General features: G+C 41.0%; 3 gene segments (V, D, J or C); all 3 read right to left on the bottom strand.

Annotated features, from left to right (window-relative positions):
• Positions 1–2,115: 2,115 nt before the first annotated feature.
• On the bottom strand, positions 2,116–2,591 carry LOC105546673. The segment is given in 2 exon segments: positions 2,116–2,435; positions 2,543–2,591. Coding segments are annotated over 2 exon segments (369 nt in total).
• A 4,294-nt stretch (positions 2,592–6,885) lies between these two features.
• Positions 6,886–7,644, bottom strand: LOC105546672. The segment is given in 2 exon segments: positions 6,886–7,394; positions 7,520–7,644. Coding segments are annotated over 2 exon segments (558 nt in total).
• A 4,345-nt stretch (positions 7,645–11,989) lies between these two features.
• On the bottom strand, positions 11,990–12,632 carry LOC105546671. The segment is given in 2 exon segments: positions 11,990–12,417; positions 12,513–12,632. Coding segments are annotated over 2 exon segments (498 nt in total).
• Positions 12,633–14,278: the final 1,646 nt, after the last annotated feature.

The following is a 14,278-nucleotide window of genomic DNA, read 5'->3' as shown; positions in this document are numbered from 1 at the left end:
CAAAGAGATCCAGCAGGCAAAGAAACACACGTGTGTCTTTTGGTCTGGTAAGTATGTAATTTTAATCTTTAGGAGAACAGTTTTGTTAGAATGGAAATATTTCAAGAAAAAGCTGAAGATGGCATCTAGAGGAGTGACTTCTCTGTGACAAAAGCAAAGATGTAGACCACCAACAGCAAGACTGGGCTTGAGGGAGAGAAGGAAAAGGAACTTGAAATGAGAAGGTATAATATTAAATAGATCAGAAAAGTGATAAAGTGAGAACTTCTGTTTGCAGGGGTCAGAGTGATTTTTTTTTTCCGAAGTAAAGAAGTAACTTTGTACTTCTGGAAGTAAGACAACTGGATTCAACTTATACTGAAATCAGAGCAGATGTTACTGGAGAGAGAATAAAGGAATTTCTCTCAAGGCGAATTCTAGGTGGTGACCAGATCTGTGAACAGATTGGATTATCAAAGTTTAGCAGAGTTATTTTGAATTCTATAACTGCTCAACATAAGTGTGTCTCCTGCCTAGGTAATGTTGATACCATAATGCCTCATTAGGAATATTGATGTTGAATACATTGCTGCTCGTTATAATTTGAATCATATACCTAAAGATTTTTTAATTGTTTGTGCATTAATGTGTTTTACACCAAGAGCACATTAATCTGTTCTCCTTCAGTGCCATAAAGGCCAGTTAGCAAATTTGTAGGAGCTGAAGTTGTCACACTTAAAATGAACATGCTTTTTGTGTTATCTAGGATTACTTTTTTTTCTTCTATTTTATTTATTTATTTATTTATGTATTTGAGACAGAGTTTCACTCTTGTTGCCCAGGCTGAAGTGCAGTGGCGTGATCTCGGCTCACCACAACCTCCCCCTCCCAGGTTCAAGAGATTCTCCAGCCTCAGCCTCCCGAGTAGCTGGGATTACAGGCGTGTGCCACCACACCTGGCTAATTTTGTATTTTTAGTAGAGATGGGGTTTCTCTATGTTGGTCAGGCTGATCTCGAACTCCCAACCTCAGGTGATCTGCCCTCCTTGGTCTCCCAAAGTGCTGGGATTACAGCTGTGAGCCACCACACCTGGCCGGTTTAATTTTTTAAAGAAAGATTAACCAGAACTTTTATGTGGTCTGATATTGTTCTAAATACTAAGGTTTTGATCCTCTCTCCAAACCTTCTCTTTTCCCAAGGTTTTCATATTCTAGAAAATGTATTAATTATCCCTGACTTCTCACTTGTGATGGATGCCTATTGGATGTTCTGACTGGATTCCGCCCCTTGAAATCCTTGGTCCACAAGGTCAGAGGGACAGGCTCCCAGATACCATCTTGTTCAAAATAACTCAATTCCCTTGGATTTCCATGAGCACATTATTGAGTAAAACAGGATCACATTTCCCGCCACCGCCCTTCCCCCCACTCTAGATTTGTAATCTAGCATGAGAGAAAGTCAGGTTAGTCTCAATTGACTGAAGGGCTAACATCTGAATCTGCAATTTTCTAATCACTGTGAGAGCTAAGAAACAGAAAAGACTACTTATAATAAAAGAGAACAATCAGGCGGACAAGGTATATAAAAAATGAGTTGTCAGTTGGCCATGCCATGGTTCTAAAGTTTCCTTCTTTCTTTCTTTCTTTTTTTTTTCCTGAGGCGGAGTCTCACTCTGTCACCCAGGCTGGAGTGCAGTGGTGCTATCTCAGTTCACTGCAAGCTCCACCTCCCGGGTTCATGCCATTCTCCTGCCTCAGCCTCTGGAGTAACTGGGACTACAGGCTCCCGCCACCACCATGCCCGGCTAATATTTTTATTTTTATTTTTTTAAATACAGACGGGGTTTCACCGTGTTAGTCAGGATGATCTTGATCTCCTGACCTCGTAGTCTGCCTGCGTCAGCCTCCCAAAGTGCTGGGTTTACAGGCGTGAGCCACAGGTTCTAAGGTTTCACTGCAGTTTATTTCTGGGAAGTTCCTGTGTTCTTGCTTTGTGGTTCTATGGGACATACATTTAGCCGTATAATATATTCATTCCCCTTTGGCTTAAGCTAGTCTTAGTTTCTATTATTTCCTTGCAACCTAGTACACCACCTGCTTCCTGAGCTGGGTCTGTGATGAGTTTGTGCCCTAAGATTAGCTAATATTTAACACTGTGGATTGGCTGCTGGCACAAAAATACACCGCTGAATCCTTCAGCTTCGTAGCCTGGATCTCAAGGCTACAGGGCGAGTTTGCGTGGCACTTAGCTGAAAATCTTTCCTTGGGCATCCCTGTTTCATCAAAGACATTTTTGTTCTGGAAGGAAATCAAGAACTTGAATTCTTTTCTCAGGACCTGTTGGTACCAAAAAACGTAACTGTGTCCTTTTATTGGGTCACAATATAATTTTGCTTTCTGTCCTTCCCCTTTGACAAGATGTTTTGGAGTCTGGGTGACTTCTTCACCGGGGGAACCTGTAAAGAAAGCAGACGGGAGTTGGAGACTGAGCCCATGAGGGAGTTTGATGACATGGATGAAAGGCTTAGAGCAGGGAGCTGACGATTGCAGAACAGGAACTTACCCGCAGCCAGAAGACAAAGGATTGTGAAGTAGGTGAATATGGGGCTCATGGCAGAATCAACGGAAGAGCAGGCAGCCGAGGCAGGCGGCTCTCTGTGTGGCTCTCTCTGCCTCTATGGGCAGCTTCTCTGTGAGGTGATCACTTCATAGAATCCAATCGCCTTTGGCATCCTGCTGTATACAAGTAACACAAATTCACAGGATATACGAAACAATTGTATTCAGCCACTGGAAAGCAGGCAGCACAGAACTGTGATTCTGCCAAAGCACCAAAACTTGGGGGCAATTTCTGCACACACAGAGTGGGGAACAGAGCAACAGAGCATGGCAAGTTTTGAGTTGCGGAAACAGGTTACAAAATTAGCAGGGGCTGAGGCAGCTAGAATTTTCAAGGAAAGACCACCAGAGAGGAGGAAGCTGCACAAGAACTCCAGATGTCTGGAGGAATTATCTTAAATTTTTGGCTAAACAGTACTCTATGTCTGTGTAGGAAAAAGCTTTGAAAGGCATTGGAGAGAAACCCCAGAAAAGCTTCACCAGCATCCACAGAATGTCCATGCTCTAGTAACGAGACAAAATTAGGCTAGAGCAGGAGTTGGTGAACTACAGCCCACGGTCCGGACACCTATTTCTGTAAACTGTTTTCGGGGCAGGGGGCAGGAGGGTAGAGGTAGTTACAGAATGGCTGCGTGAGGAGCTTTAAATACCCTCTCCCCAGAGAAAAAGACGTAACTGCTGAAAATTTAAAAATAACCATTGGGGATCTCTGAAATTCATGAGTCACGATCAATTACCTGAATCTGACCTTGGGTTAATACTTCTTGGCCTCTTAGAGACTTGGAAACATCTAGTGTTGTTCATCTCTATAGGTGGTGATGTAATAAACTATTCCATAGTAGGGATATCTGCGTTGACTTTTAAAATGAGGATGAGGACACATTCATTCTCATCCTCTGAAACAGACAATCTATAGCTAGGAGTTACCAGTTCTTTCTTAAACTTGTGAACCTTATGCACTCAAACATCCATTTTTCCAATCCATCATTATAAGTATTTTAGCCCACTAAAGACCATAAGATAGTGGCTTTTAGAAAGCTATTCTGGTAGATTTCAGAAATCCCGTTTCTTCTGAGCAAGCTGTGGTACTTTATATTTTGTATTACTATTAAAAATGTAAGTCAGACTCTAATAATTTTAATATATCTTCTAAAGCACTACATCTGACGTTTAAATATAAGTCCTGTTTATGTGCCACATAAGTAGTTCATCAACAGATTTATATTAGGGAAAATAGTTAAATGCATTGTAAATAATGCATGACCCAGGCAATTTATTTGTCTTAAATTCTGGTGCAAAGTTTTAGCAGTTCTAATTGTCCTACTTGATGAGAAAACTGCGAGACTGCATCCAGTTCCTATGAGGGAAGTTTCTTCTCTTTCTTAGGGCATGGATTCATGAGAGTGAGGTTCTGTCTTGTCTAGGCTTGCCCTTGAATGCAGAGAGCTATACAGCTGTAGGATTCCTCACAAGTCTAGATGATACAGATGTCTGCCAGACTGGGTTTGCACTGGCCAGTGTTAAGGTAACAGGTTCCTTCTTATCCAGAGTGGCATTGTTCTCATCATGTACATCTCTTTGGTTTATAACTTCCAGGAGTTTAAAATAAGTCTATCTGACTTGTTTATTACCTTATTTCCAGAACCTGGAACAATGTTACACAGGAGTTCCTAAATACATATTTGCTGAACCAATGACATAAGAATGAACATCAACAGGCAGTCTAAGTCCTGAGTCTTGTTTACAGCATTGTAAGTTTCATCACTCACATCTGAGTGTCACCTCTCTTTCTATCTCTGTAATCAGGGTATCCACAGAGTCTAGGAACAGGGGCTGGAGAGGAAAATGGGGGTGAATATTGGACTACCAGAGGAAGGTGTGGAAAAAGACTACAGTGTTAGTGGCCGAGGCAGACAGGCTATCTATGCCCAGGACTCACTGCCCTCAGGAGGCAAAGGGACTCACAGCAGAGGAACCTGGTGCTATAAGGCAGGCTTGGAGCAGCAGCGGGCCCTCAAGCTTCAGAGCTCTAAAGGCTCTGCCTCCAAATTCTGTGTGGTGTTTCTATTTTGTCTCTGTTACCTACAGCTCTCTAAAACCTTGCACGTATTTGCTTGGCAAGAAATTGGCAAGTTTTTAAGGATCAAAGAGGGGTCTCAGACTCTCAGATAAAATAAAACAGGGTTAGTTTTTCTAGGTTAAACTAATGTGTGGTCAGCACTAACAGCATAACTCAGAGAATATACAGGTGGCTAGTTCATGTCTACTCTTAATGAGGAAGCCAGGCAGGCAGGAAGAAAGGAAAGAAGGAGGGAGGGAAGATTGAGAAGGACAAGAGAGAAATCTATTTTTATTGAACCTGAGCTTCCTCCGGAAAGACAGGCTTTATGCAGGCCATATAAATTAATCAATCATCTCTAAATAGTAAGGTTCCAAATTGTATGGTTCATATGGAAGAACCATGAAAAGGTCTAAGCCAGCCTCTCTAGCTAAATCCAGGGTTCTAGTCCCTGTGGTGAAAGTGCTAATCCTGTAGATCTCTGCTCTCTCGGCTGGGCGGGAAGAGGGTGGGTGTATATCTGTGATACCACCACGCGTACCCATTCTCGGACTCCAAGTGTCATTTTTGACATAGTCAGCTTGCAGTTTATGGTGACCCTTTCCTCGTATCTCACAGCTTTCTGGACTGCATGTTGGGCTAGTCTGGATAAAGGATGCTCTACAGCTCCTCTCACCACTCTTGGAGGCAGCTGATTTTCTGCCTGCACCTGTCCCCGCACAGACTGTCACTTCTTCATCCATGTTCCACCCTCATAGGTTCCCTACCATGCATATAACCATGGTTCAAAGTTTACTATTTGAGGAAAACACCTCACATCTCTACAAGTTAAAGAGTTTATGTTTAATTTCTCACCTTCTAAGGGAGACTCATTCATCTTTAAAGGATCCCTTGGGATCAAGATTTAAGTTCTGCATTTTTTACCCTTCATCCTCCCAGGTTTATCCCAAAGACCTTCTTACTCTATGTTGGTCCTCAGTGCAGCTCAGTGCTAGTCAACCAGTGAGGCATAGTCACCAGGGCTCACCCCTCTGGCCAAGACCCAAAGAAAAGCGAGGGCAATGTTGATGACAGTGTGGAAATCTTCCGGTTTATAACCATTTACCTTCCTATTCGAAGGTTTGACTTAGAATCCATGTAAACTCTGAAGAGAGAATGAGCCTGGGAAGTAAATTGTCTACATTTTGATCCTGGCTCCATCACAAACGAGATACATGATAAAGGGCTAGTTACTTGTCTGTGTCTCAGTTTCCTCATGGTTAAATGAGTGAGGTTACAATAGTACTAACTTTCTGAGGTTGTTGTAAAACTTACATGAACTATAAATATATGTGAAGAAGACTTAATGTCTAGCATGTATTAAGTGCTTAGTAAATGTTAGCCGTCATTATATTATCATTAATATCATTAAAGCAAACAATTTATAAAAGCTCTTTTGTAATAGATCTTGTCATGTTTTTCCTATATTATCTTTATTTAATGTGCAAAATTTTACATTTTTGGATAGCCATATAAGTATATTTTCTGCTTTTTTTCTCAGAATACATTCTCATTGAGGGATTTTAATTATCAAGTAATTTGTAATTATATACTTCCATGTGACAATTTATGAGGTTGCAATATTTCTCACTCAGCATTTTGTTTATCTTCGTTAAGGGGAGCAGGATCTTCCATCTTCTTCCCTCCTGTAGTTTTTCTTATTGACTTTTGCTGGCGCTCTTATACACCTTAATGACATTATTACTGTCTTCTATACAGATGGCTCCATGATCTTCATCTCCAAATGTACTCTATTTTCAGCATCATTTCTTTATGTATTTATGATTTCCATTTGGTTGTCACAATAGTACCTCCAGCTCCAGATATGAGCAGATTAATGTATGGTCTTCTTTTTTTTCCCTCTCCAATGTGGTTTTTCCTCTGAGAGATTTTTATCTTGGGACACCTGTGCTTTCATTCTCCCATTAATGAGGTAGTTGCTCCAGGTCTGGGCTAAAAACGTGGATTCCCCAGGAGGATTAAATCCTATAAAAATTAATCGAATGCCAGAGACTTGAGTTTATACGACATTGGGTCTCCATCATTCTTCACATATCACCGCTTATATTTCTAAGCCTCTGACTTAGATTAAAACAATGAAAAAAAGAAAGAAAAAATTCCTATTCGTCTTCTGAAAAGGCTAGCATGGGTTCTAAATGTAATTCGGAGAAAATACCACCAACTGAATGTCAGGCATGTATAACCACTTTTCCATTCTTGGCATAACTGTCAATGGTTTTTATTGGTTTGTGCTCAACTCTGTCTACAGATGAGATATTGACAGTCACAAACCCACTTCCTATTGTTGTGAGAGGTGGCAGGGGAGAAGTCCTAGAGAAAGCACCTGGATCTGGGAAACAATGAGGTTTATGAACAAAGGGGAGGCAGCACTGCAGCTCTGTGTCTTTGCTGCTGGCACACAGGTACACAGCTGCATCCTCCAGGCCTGGTGAGCGGATGTCAAGAAAGCAGAAAGAAGTGTTCGGCCTCCTGGATTGGAAGTTATCAGGGGTGTCTGCTTCATTGTTAAAATCTTTGTCATAGTAGTGGAACAGCAGCTTTGGGGCCTGACTTGGCTTCTGCTGGTACCAGTACATGACCTTATGGTTCAGATTCTGAGAACAACTCAAGGTCACTGGCTTTTCCAACTGAGTAACCTGGTATCTTGGGTTCTGGATGACCATGACATCCCCATGACCTGTAGAGAAAGAAGACAAGTTTGGAGTCAGAGTTAAGGAGAACAGTGTTACTGCTATGAATGAAAGGCGTAGACTGAGGACAAGATAGCTTTAGTCAAAGATTTCCTTTCTGCCCAGTGCTCACCTGTTCCAAGGAGACAAAGGGCCATCCAGTGGAGAAGCCCAGGACTCATGGCGGGAATACCACCTCATGCAGGAATGAAGCATCTGTCTGTCTCAGGCTCTGATTCCTGGGTTGAGAGGCGGGAGTTTAGAGAGTCTCCAATCCCTGATAGGCAGATTCGCCTGTGATGACTGTTGCTGTTGACTTTACCAGGGCCAGGATCATTCCTTGTTGCAATGTGATACACAACTTCCTACTTTGCAGATACATGGGCTTGTCTGGAACAGGGATGGAACAGATATTTATTTTCTATATCATTTGCTGCTTCTTTGAGACAGGTGTCCCCATATTTGCCCCATCCCTGTCTCTGTCCCATGTTCATCCAGTTCTCCTCCCTTTACCCCACTTTTCTCACATCCTAAAAAGCAGCCCAGAGATTTCTCCATAAAGATAGCATTTGCTAAAGTCTCACTCAAAAACCATTAAGATAGTGCCTTTGCTTTTTGCTACTCACATTAAAGATGGATGAATGTGATTAGGTACTTAGTGTATTTACTATAGAAAATTAATTTCTATTTACACCATGAAAATATATTTTAAAATATTGGTGCCTAGATTTAGGAAAACTGATTACATAATATTTGTAGTACAGAGATATGTGTGGTAAGTAGGGTCTGTATCTGACCTAGTCCAGGAACTGTGCAAAATGATACTTGAGAAGAGGGGCCTTCTGCCTGTAATTATTGTAGGTGTCATCTAGAGCTTGACCACTCAGTGTGGTCATAGACTGGCAGCTTTGGCATCACTTGGACTCTCGTTCAAAATACAGGGAATCTTAGGCTCCAACCCTAACTGATTAGACTACAATCTGCATTTTAACAAGGTCATAATTTACATGCAGCTTAAAGTTTGAGGAGCACTGGGCTAAGAGGATTTTGGAGATGGTGGAGAAATAAATGCAGAGCAGGATGTTGAGGACACATTGTAAGAAATGATATTGTGTAAAGATGATTCAGATACACTCAATTGCATGGTGGCCTTCCTAAGTATATCGTTTCTTTTTTGTCCTGAAGGAGACGATTAGAAGTTGACTATTAGGAGCTTGCTGGACTAGCTGCTATGAATCTGTACCTTTCACTGGTCTGATTGAGAGAAGAATAAGGATCATCCATTTCAAGTCTAAGGTGGCAATCCATGGTATTTTAGTGGTCTAGGAACCTATAGAAGACTACCTATGATGAAGATACCAGTTCTTAAATTAATATATAGTTTTAATATGATTTCATTCAAAATATCAGATTGGATAAGGCTGATAATAATTTTAATAAACGTGAAAATTTGAAACTGTATCATAAATGACATTTGTAGGCACAGTGTGGCAAACAGTAGGAAATACTTGATGCTAGAGGTGACTGTTTTCAAGGTTCCCATGGCCTGAGTCTTGCCTGACTTCCATCATGGTTGAGGAGATTATTACAGCAGCTTGCCTGTTGTCCATTCATGGAACCCCATTGGTAAGCTCTGTCTACCATCACAGGGTGAGTCTGGTCCATCTGTGTAGCCAGCTTGGTCAGCATCGTATGCATGTAGCCTCACCGTCCTCACGGCACCCTGCTGAGCCCACTGCCAACACCACTTCAGGACAATGAGAGTGATGGGCACTGTGAAGCATTGAAAGGCTTTCAATTCCATCTTATCCAATCGTATGCTGTGTATTTATGACTGTAGACACTTACATCCAGACAGACATGTTCTCTTAGGGATTCTGTAGGAAATACCTCGTTAGTTCTTGCAATTTGTTCTGGGTGTGGCCTCATGTGGTGTCATGCCCAGGGGTTGCTTCAGAGTTGCCATCTCTCACCTTACACATCTAGATGTGTATAAGAGACGGCTGCTTAGCACTAGACATTCCAGGTTTGAAGTATCAGCTGTTTATAGGAGTTGCCATCCTTGACTTCTTCATGTATACTTTAAATTGCAGCTTTTATCACTTCCTGGAAAGTCCAAAGACCTTAGAGGCCTTATCTTCATTTATTCTTTCCACCTTTTATGCCAGTATTCTTCGTTATTCATAGCTACTCTAAAAATAGCTATTAACTGGAACATGAAGACGTATTTGAGGCTTAATCAGAATAAAAGTTGATGTTTTGGAGTGTGCTCGAAAGTTTTGGAGACCTAATGGACAACACAGTGACTATAGTTAATGATTATTGTACACTCGAAATTTTCTGAGAGTAGATCATTTTCACCATACATACACACACAAAAGTAACTTTATGAGGTGATGGATATGTTAATTAGCTTGAGTGTGGTAATCATTTTGCAATGTATATGTATATCAAAACATCGCCTTGTATACCTTAAATATACACAATTTTTTTCTGTCAATCATACCTTAAGAAAGATTAACAAATAAAATAACATGACAAAAATTGTACATAAAGATACCACCTGAGCTAACAGAACTATAGAGCCACTGTCTGCACATTACAGGATAGAACATTCGGTGTCTATAGTATGAAATGGCAAAGCACTGAATTAAACTTCCACTTGTTAGATTTTGGAGTTGAAGCAATGTACCCACCAAGAACTTGTTTTGCCTCATAGCTGCTATTTTTAAATATAATGGAGAGATTACAGAGTGGAAAAATAAATCAATAATTTAGTTACTTATGATGACCTTGGATTACATAACACAATAAAAGGAAAGGCACCTGTTAGAGTTCTCTAGCTGAAATTTTGAACAAAAACTAATGTCCAATATATGACTATGCTACCTGTTAGAGTTCTCTAGCTGAAATTTTGAACAAAAACTCATGTCCAATATGTGACTATGCTTTAGAAATCCATTTATCTTTGTTCTTGTCATACTAAAGGAGTTGATGTACAAGTTTCAAGCAACATATGTTTGTGATGCCTGTGACAGAAACAATATACCTATTCATATTACATGTCCACATAGGAAGAGAGAGTACTGATTGTCTAAAAATTGGGTCTTGATTATTAGAAAAGGAAAATAGGTTTTAAATTGCTTGAAAAAATAAAAATCCAAGCCCACTTGTAATATTTTCTCAGTATTCATTTGCATAATCAGTATTAGGATATGAGTTCAATAATAATTTGAGGTTCTAAATAACAATCAGACTGGGAAAATGAAACTTATTATTATAGTGAATTTCAGGATTGTTTGCAAAAACGTGGCTGAAACACGGGCAGAATATTGGAATCCAGATGTTAAAAGAAGGCAGTTGAACCAAGTAGAATGTGTTATACTATTAGGTCTCACTAAGAATTACATATTCCAGGCCAGGCATGGTGTCTCATGCCTATAATCCCAGCACTTTGGGAGGCCAAGGCAGGAGGATCACTTGAGCCAAGAAGTTTGGGGCTAGCCTGGGCAACATAGTGAGACCTGTCCCTACAAAAAATGCAAAAATTAGCTGGGTATGATCAGGTACACCTATAGTCCCATCTACTAGGGAGGCTGAGGCAGGAGGACTGCTTGAGCCCAGGAAGTCGAGGCTGTGGTGAGCCGTGATCACACTGCCATAGCACTCCAGCCGGGGTGACAGAATGAAACCCTGTCTCAAAAAGAACAAAAGGCTGGGCGCGGTGGCTCACACCTGTAATCCCAGCACTTTGGGAGGCTAAGGCAGGTGGATCACTTAAGGTCAGGAGTTCAAGACCAGCCTGGCCAACATGGTGAAACATGGTCTCTATTAATAATACAACAATTAGCCGGGCTTGGTGGTGGGTGCTCGTAATTCAAGCTACTTGGGAGGCTGACACAGGAGAATCACTTAAACCCAGGAGGCAGAAGTTGCAGTGAGCTGAGATTGTGCCATTGCACTCCAGCCTGGGTGACAGAGCAAGACTCTGTCTCAAAAAAAGAAAAAAAAATAAGAATATATATTCCTATTGCAACAACTGGAAGTGATCTCTAAATATGTTCTGTATCGACTGACACGTATCTATTTATAATGCTAACTGTATTTTTTAACATTACAAACCCAGACCCTATGTGGACAGAAAATTAGCATTAACCTCTGATAATGGACTTCGCTGTTCCACTCTAAAATGACATTGTTTTAAAGTGTTTGGAAATTTATAAATGCTAGACAAAAGCAACCTAAACTCATCACCACCATTACCAGCGTCACCACTATCACCCTTACTAGCATCATCATTGAGCAACTTAAAAGCCTGTAGTAAATGCATTTTTATTCACTATTTTTATTTTCATCAGACAGACTTGTTTGTCTTACTATAAGAAGGGATATAAAGATGTGGCCTCACAGTCAGAGTCACAAACCTTTCAGAGCAACAGGATAAACAAGAAGGCTGCTGTGCTTTATAACCAGGGCAACATAACACTTTAAAAAATAAAACCAGAAACACATAGATTGAGTTCTGTTTAAAGAACTTCAGAGATCCCCCAAACTACAAGTATTTTCATCCAAATCTTCTTGGAATACTCTTGTATTTCATGAGTTAGTTCTGGTTCTTTATCTCCCCTCCCTTGGGGGAGGAGGCACAGGAAAGCCTTCCTTTTGGGCGGCTGTGAGTTGAGAGGAGAAGGCTATGGTTTTGTACAGCAAGGACATGACTGTGAAGCACTGTGTCTTGGCTGCTGGCACAGAAATAAACTCCAGAATCCTCCAGTTCTGCAGGCTGCACCTTCAGAGTAGAATACGTCCCTCCAGTCCTTTCAGCTGAGAATCGCTTGTTGGGCATACCGGACTCATCCTGCGTAGACACTCTCATAAAGGATATCAGAAATTTTATTTCTTTTCCCATAACACGTCGATACCAATAAAGATAATCATGTCCAGAAATTGGGTCACATCTCAGAGTCACAGTCTGGCCCTTCTCTATTACCCTGTGGCTGGGGAACTGAGTAACTCCAGCTTCTGTATGCTCTGTGGGAAGAGACAAAAACAGAATACATGACAATACATGGCATGAATAGACTGGATAGAGTAGAGCACAGATATTTAAGTACCTGAAGACTCACTTGCTCCCAGGAGACAAAGGGACACTAAACTGAGAAGCCTAGAAACCATGGCAGGACCCAGGTAAATCATGTTTCCGGGTGAAGGAGCTTGCAAGCATGAGAAAAAGGAAAGCAAATCTGTCTCTTGGCCCTGTAAGATGTGGCCTCCAGTGACATCAGCATGTTAGCGGATGTCCACAGCCTCAGGAGTTCCCTCTAGGGACAGGAAACATAGAAGACCTAGCCAGGACTCTCTGAAGATTGCCTCTAGAGGGGGCAATGGAGAAAAACCGACGTCAATTAAAATCAACCTGTTTATGCATTTGACTAGATGTTAACCTTATATATACCACTCATATCTCCTGAGTCTGATGTCTAAATCCTACCTCATCCCATCTAGCCCTGCCTACCCTCATGTATCACATCCCCAAAGACTGTGGGGCATTTCAACTTATGGCAGTTATTGTTGCTATTGCTAATGATCAATACTTACCTTCAAATTCTCTTTTCCCATTATCTCTCTAATGCACTCCAATCAAGTTTCCCACCCACCCCCACCATTCTCAAACAGCATGCTCCAAACATGAAAGATTATCCTCAACTTTGCTTCACCAACAGCCTTCCAGCTGAAAACCTTAGAGTGGTCCTCGAATATTCTTTTTCTATCCCACCCTATAGCCAATCCATTAGGAAATTCAAGTGGCTCTATCATCAAAATACACTCAGAATCTATCCATTTTTTCATCACCTTCATTGCTAACCCTTGGAACAAAGCCATCATCATCTTTTTCCTGGATTACTGCAATAGATTCCTAGCTGATCTCCCTGCTTTCATCTACTCTACTTCTGAATTAGCTCTCAAACTCAGCCCTCTAGAACCTGCTAGATCATGTCACTCATCTCCAAATCATCTACTAGCTTGGAATAAGAAAACAAAGCAACAAAGCACTTAAGGCCATCGAGGTCTTGTATGATCCATCCTGCCCCACTACCTCTCTGACGTAAACTCTACCACTCCCTTCCTTAAATTTTCAGTAATATGGGCCTCCTCATTGATCCTAAAATATTTTTTAGGGCCTTTGCACTGGCCCCTTCCTCTGCCTGGAATGCTTTTCCCCCAGATACCTACATGTCTCTTTCTTTCATCTTGAAATCATTGCTCAAAGGTCACTTCCTCTTTGGCCCTACTCTGAACAATGTATTGTCATTTCAGCGCTCCTTACTCTGACAGTCCTGCTCTCCCTCACCTTAGTCTGCCTTTTCTTGTCTACATTGCAGGTATCACTTGCTAATACACTAAATGCCTTATTTATTTGTTTATCTCTGTCCCTCCCTCCCCGCAAAAATGTAAACATTAAGCAGACATGAGTCTTTGTCTTTTTTCTTTCTGATATGTGCACTGAGAACATCATACAATGCCTAAAACTCTTTCAAGAGGAGGTACTGCTAGAATAAAATCTTGAAAGGAGACTAGACTTTTCCAATAACCTATGGAAGGCATACCCCAGACAGGGGGACATTAAAGTCTCAAAATTATTTTCTTCCTTTGTAGTTTGAGATGGGTGTCAGATAAAAACATGAGAGCAAGTTTTGCAGAAAATATTATGAGGACATGAGTTTCTTGGCCTAGTCTCAGTTTAACTGGACATATTGGAGTATATTAATTTTGAGTAGCTGCTATAAAAACTACCACAAAATTGCTGGCTTATAATGGCAGAGATTTATTCTCACAGTTCTGGAAAAGTCCAAAATCAATGTCACTGGACCAAAATCCAGGTGTCATCAGG

Source organism: Mandrillus leucophaeus, unplaced genomic scaffold (genome assembly GCF_000951045.1).
Source record: "Mandrillus leucophaeus isolate KB7577 unplaced genomic scaffold, Mleu.le_1.0 Scaffold365, whole genome shotgun sequence".
NCBI classification, from domain to species: Eukaryota; Metazoa; Chordata; class Mammalia; order Primates; family Cercopithecidae; genus Mandrillus; species Mandrillus leucophaeus.
Note: the sequence above shows the minus strand (reverse complement) of the source record. Positions and strands in the feature narration are given on the sequence as shown.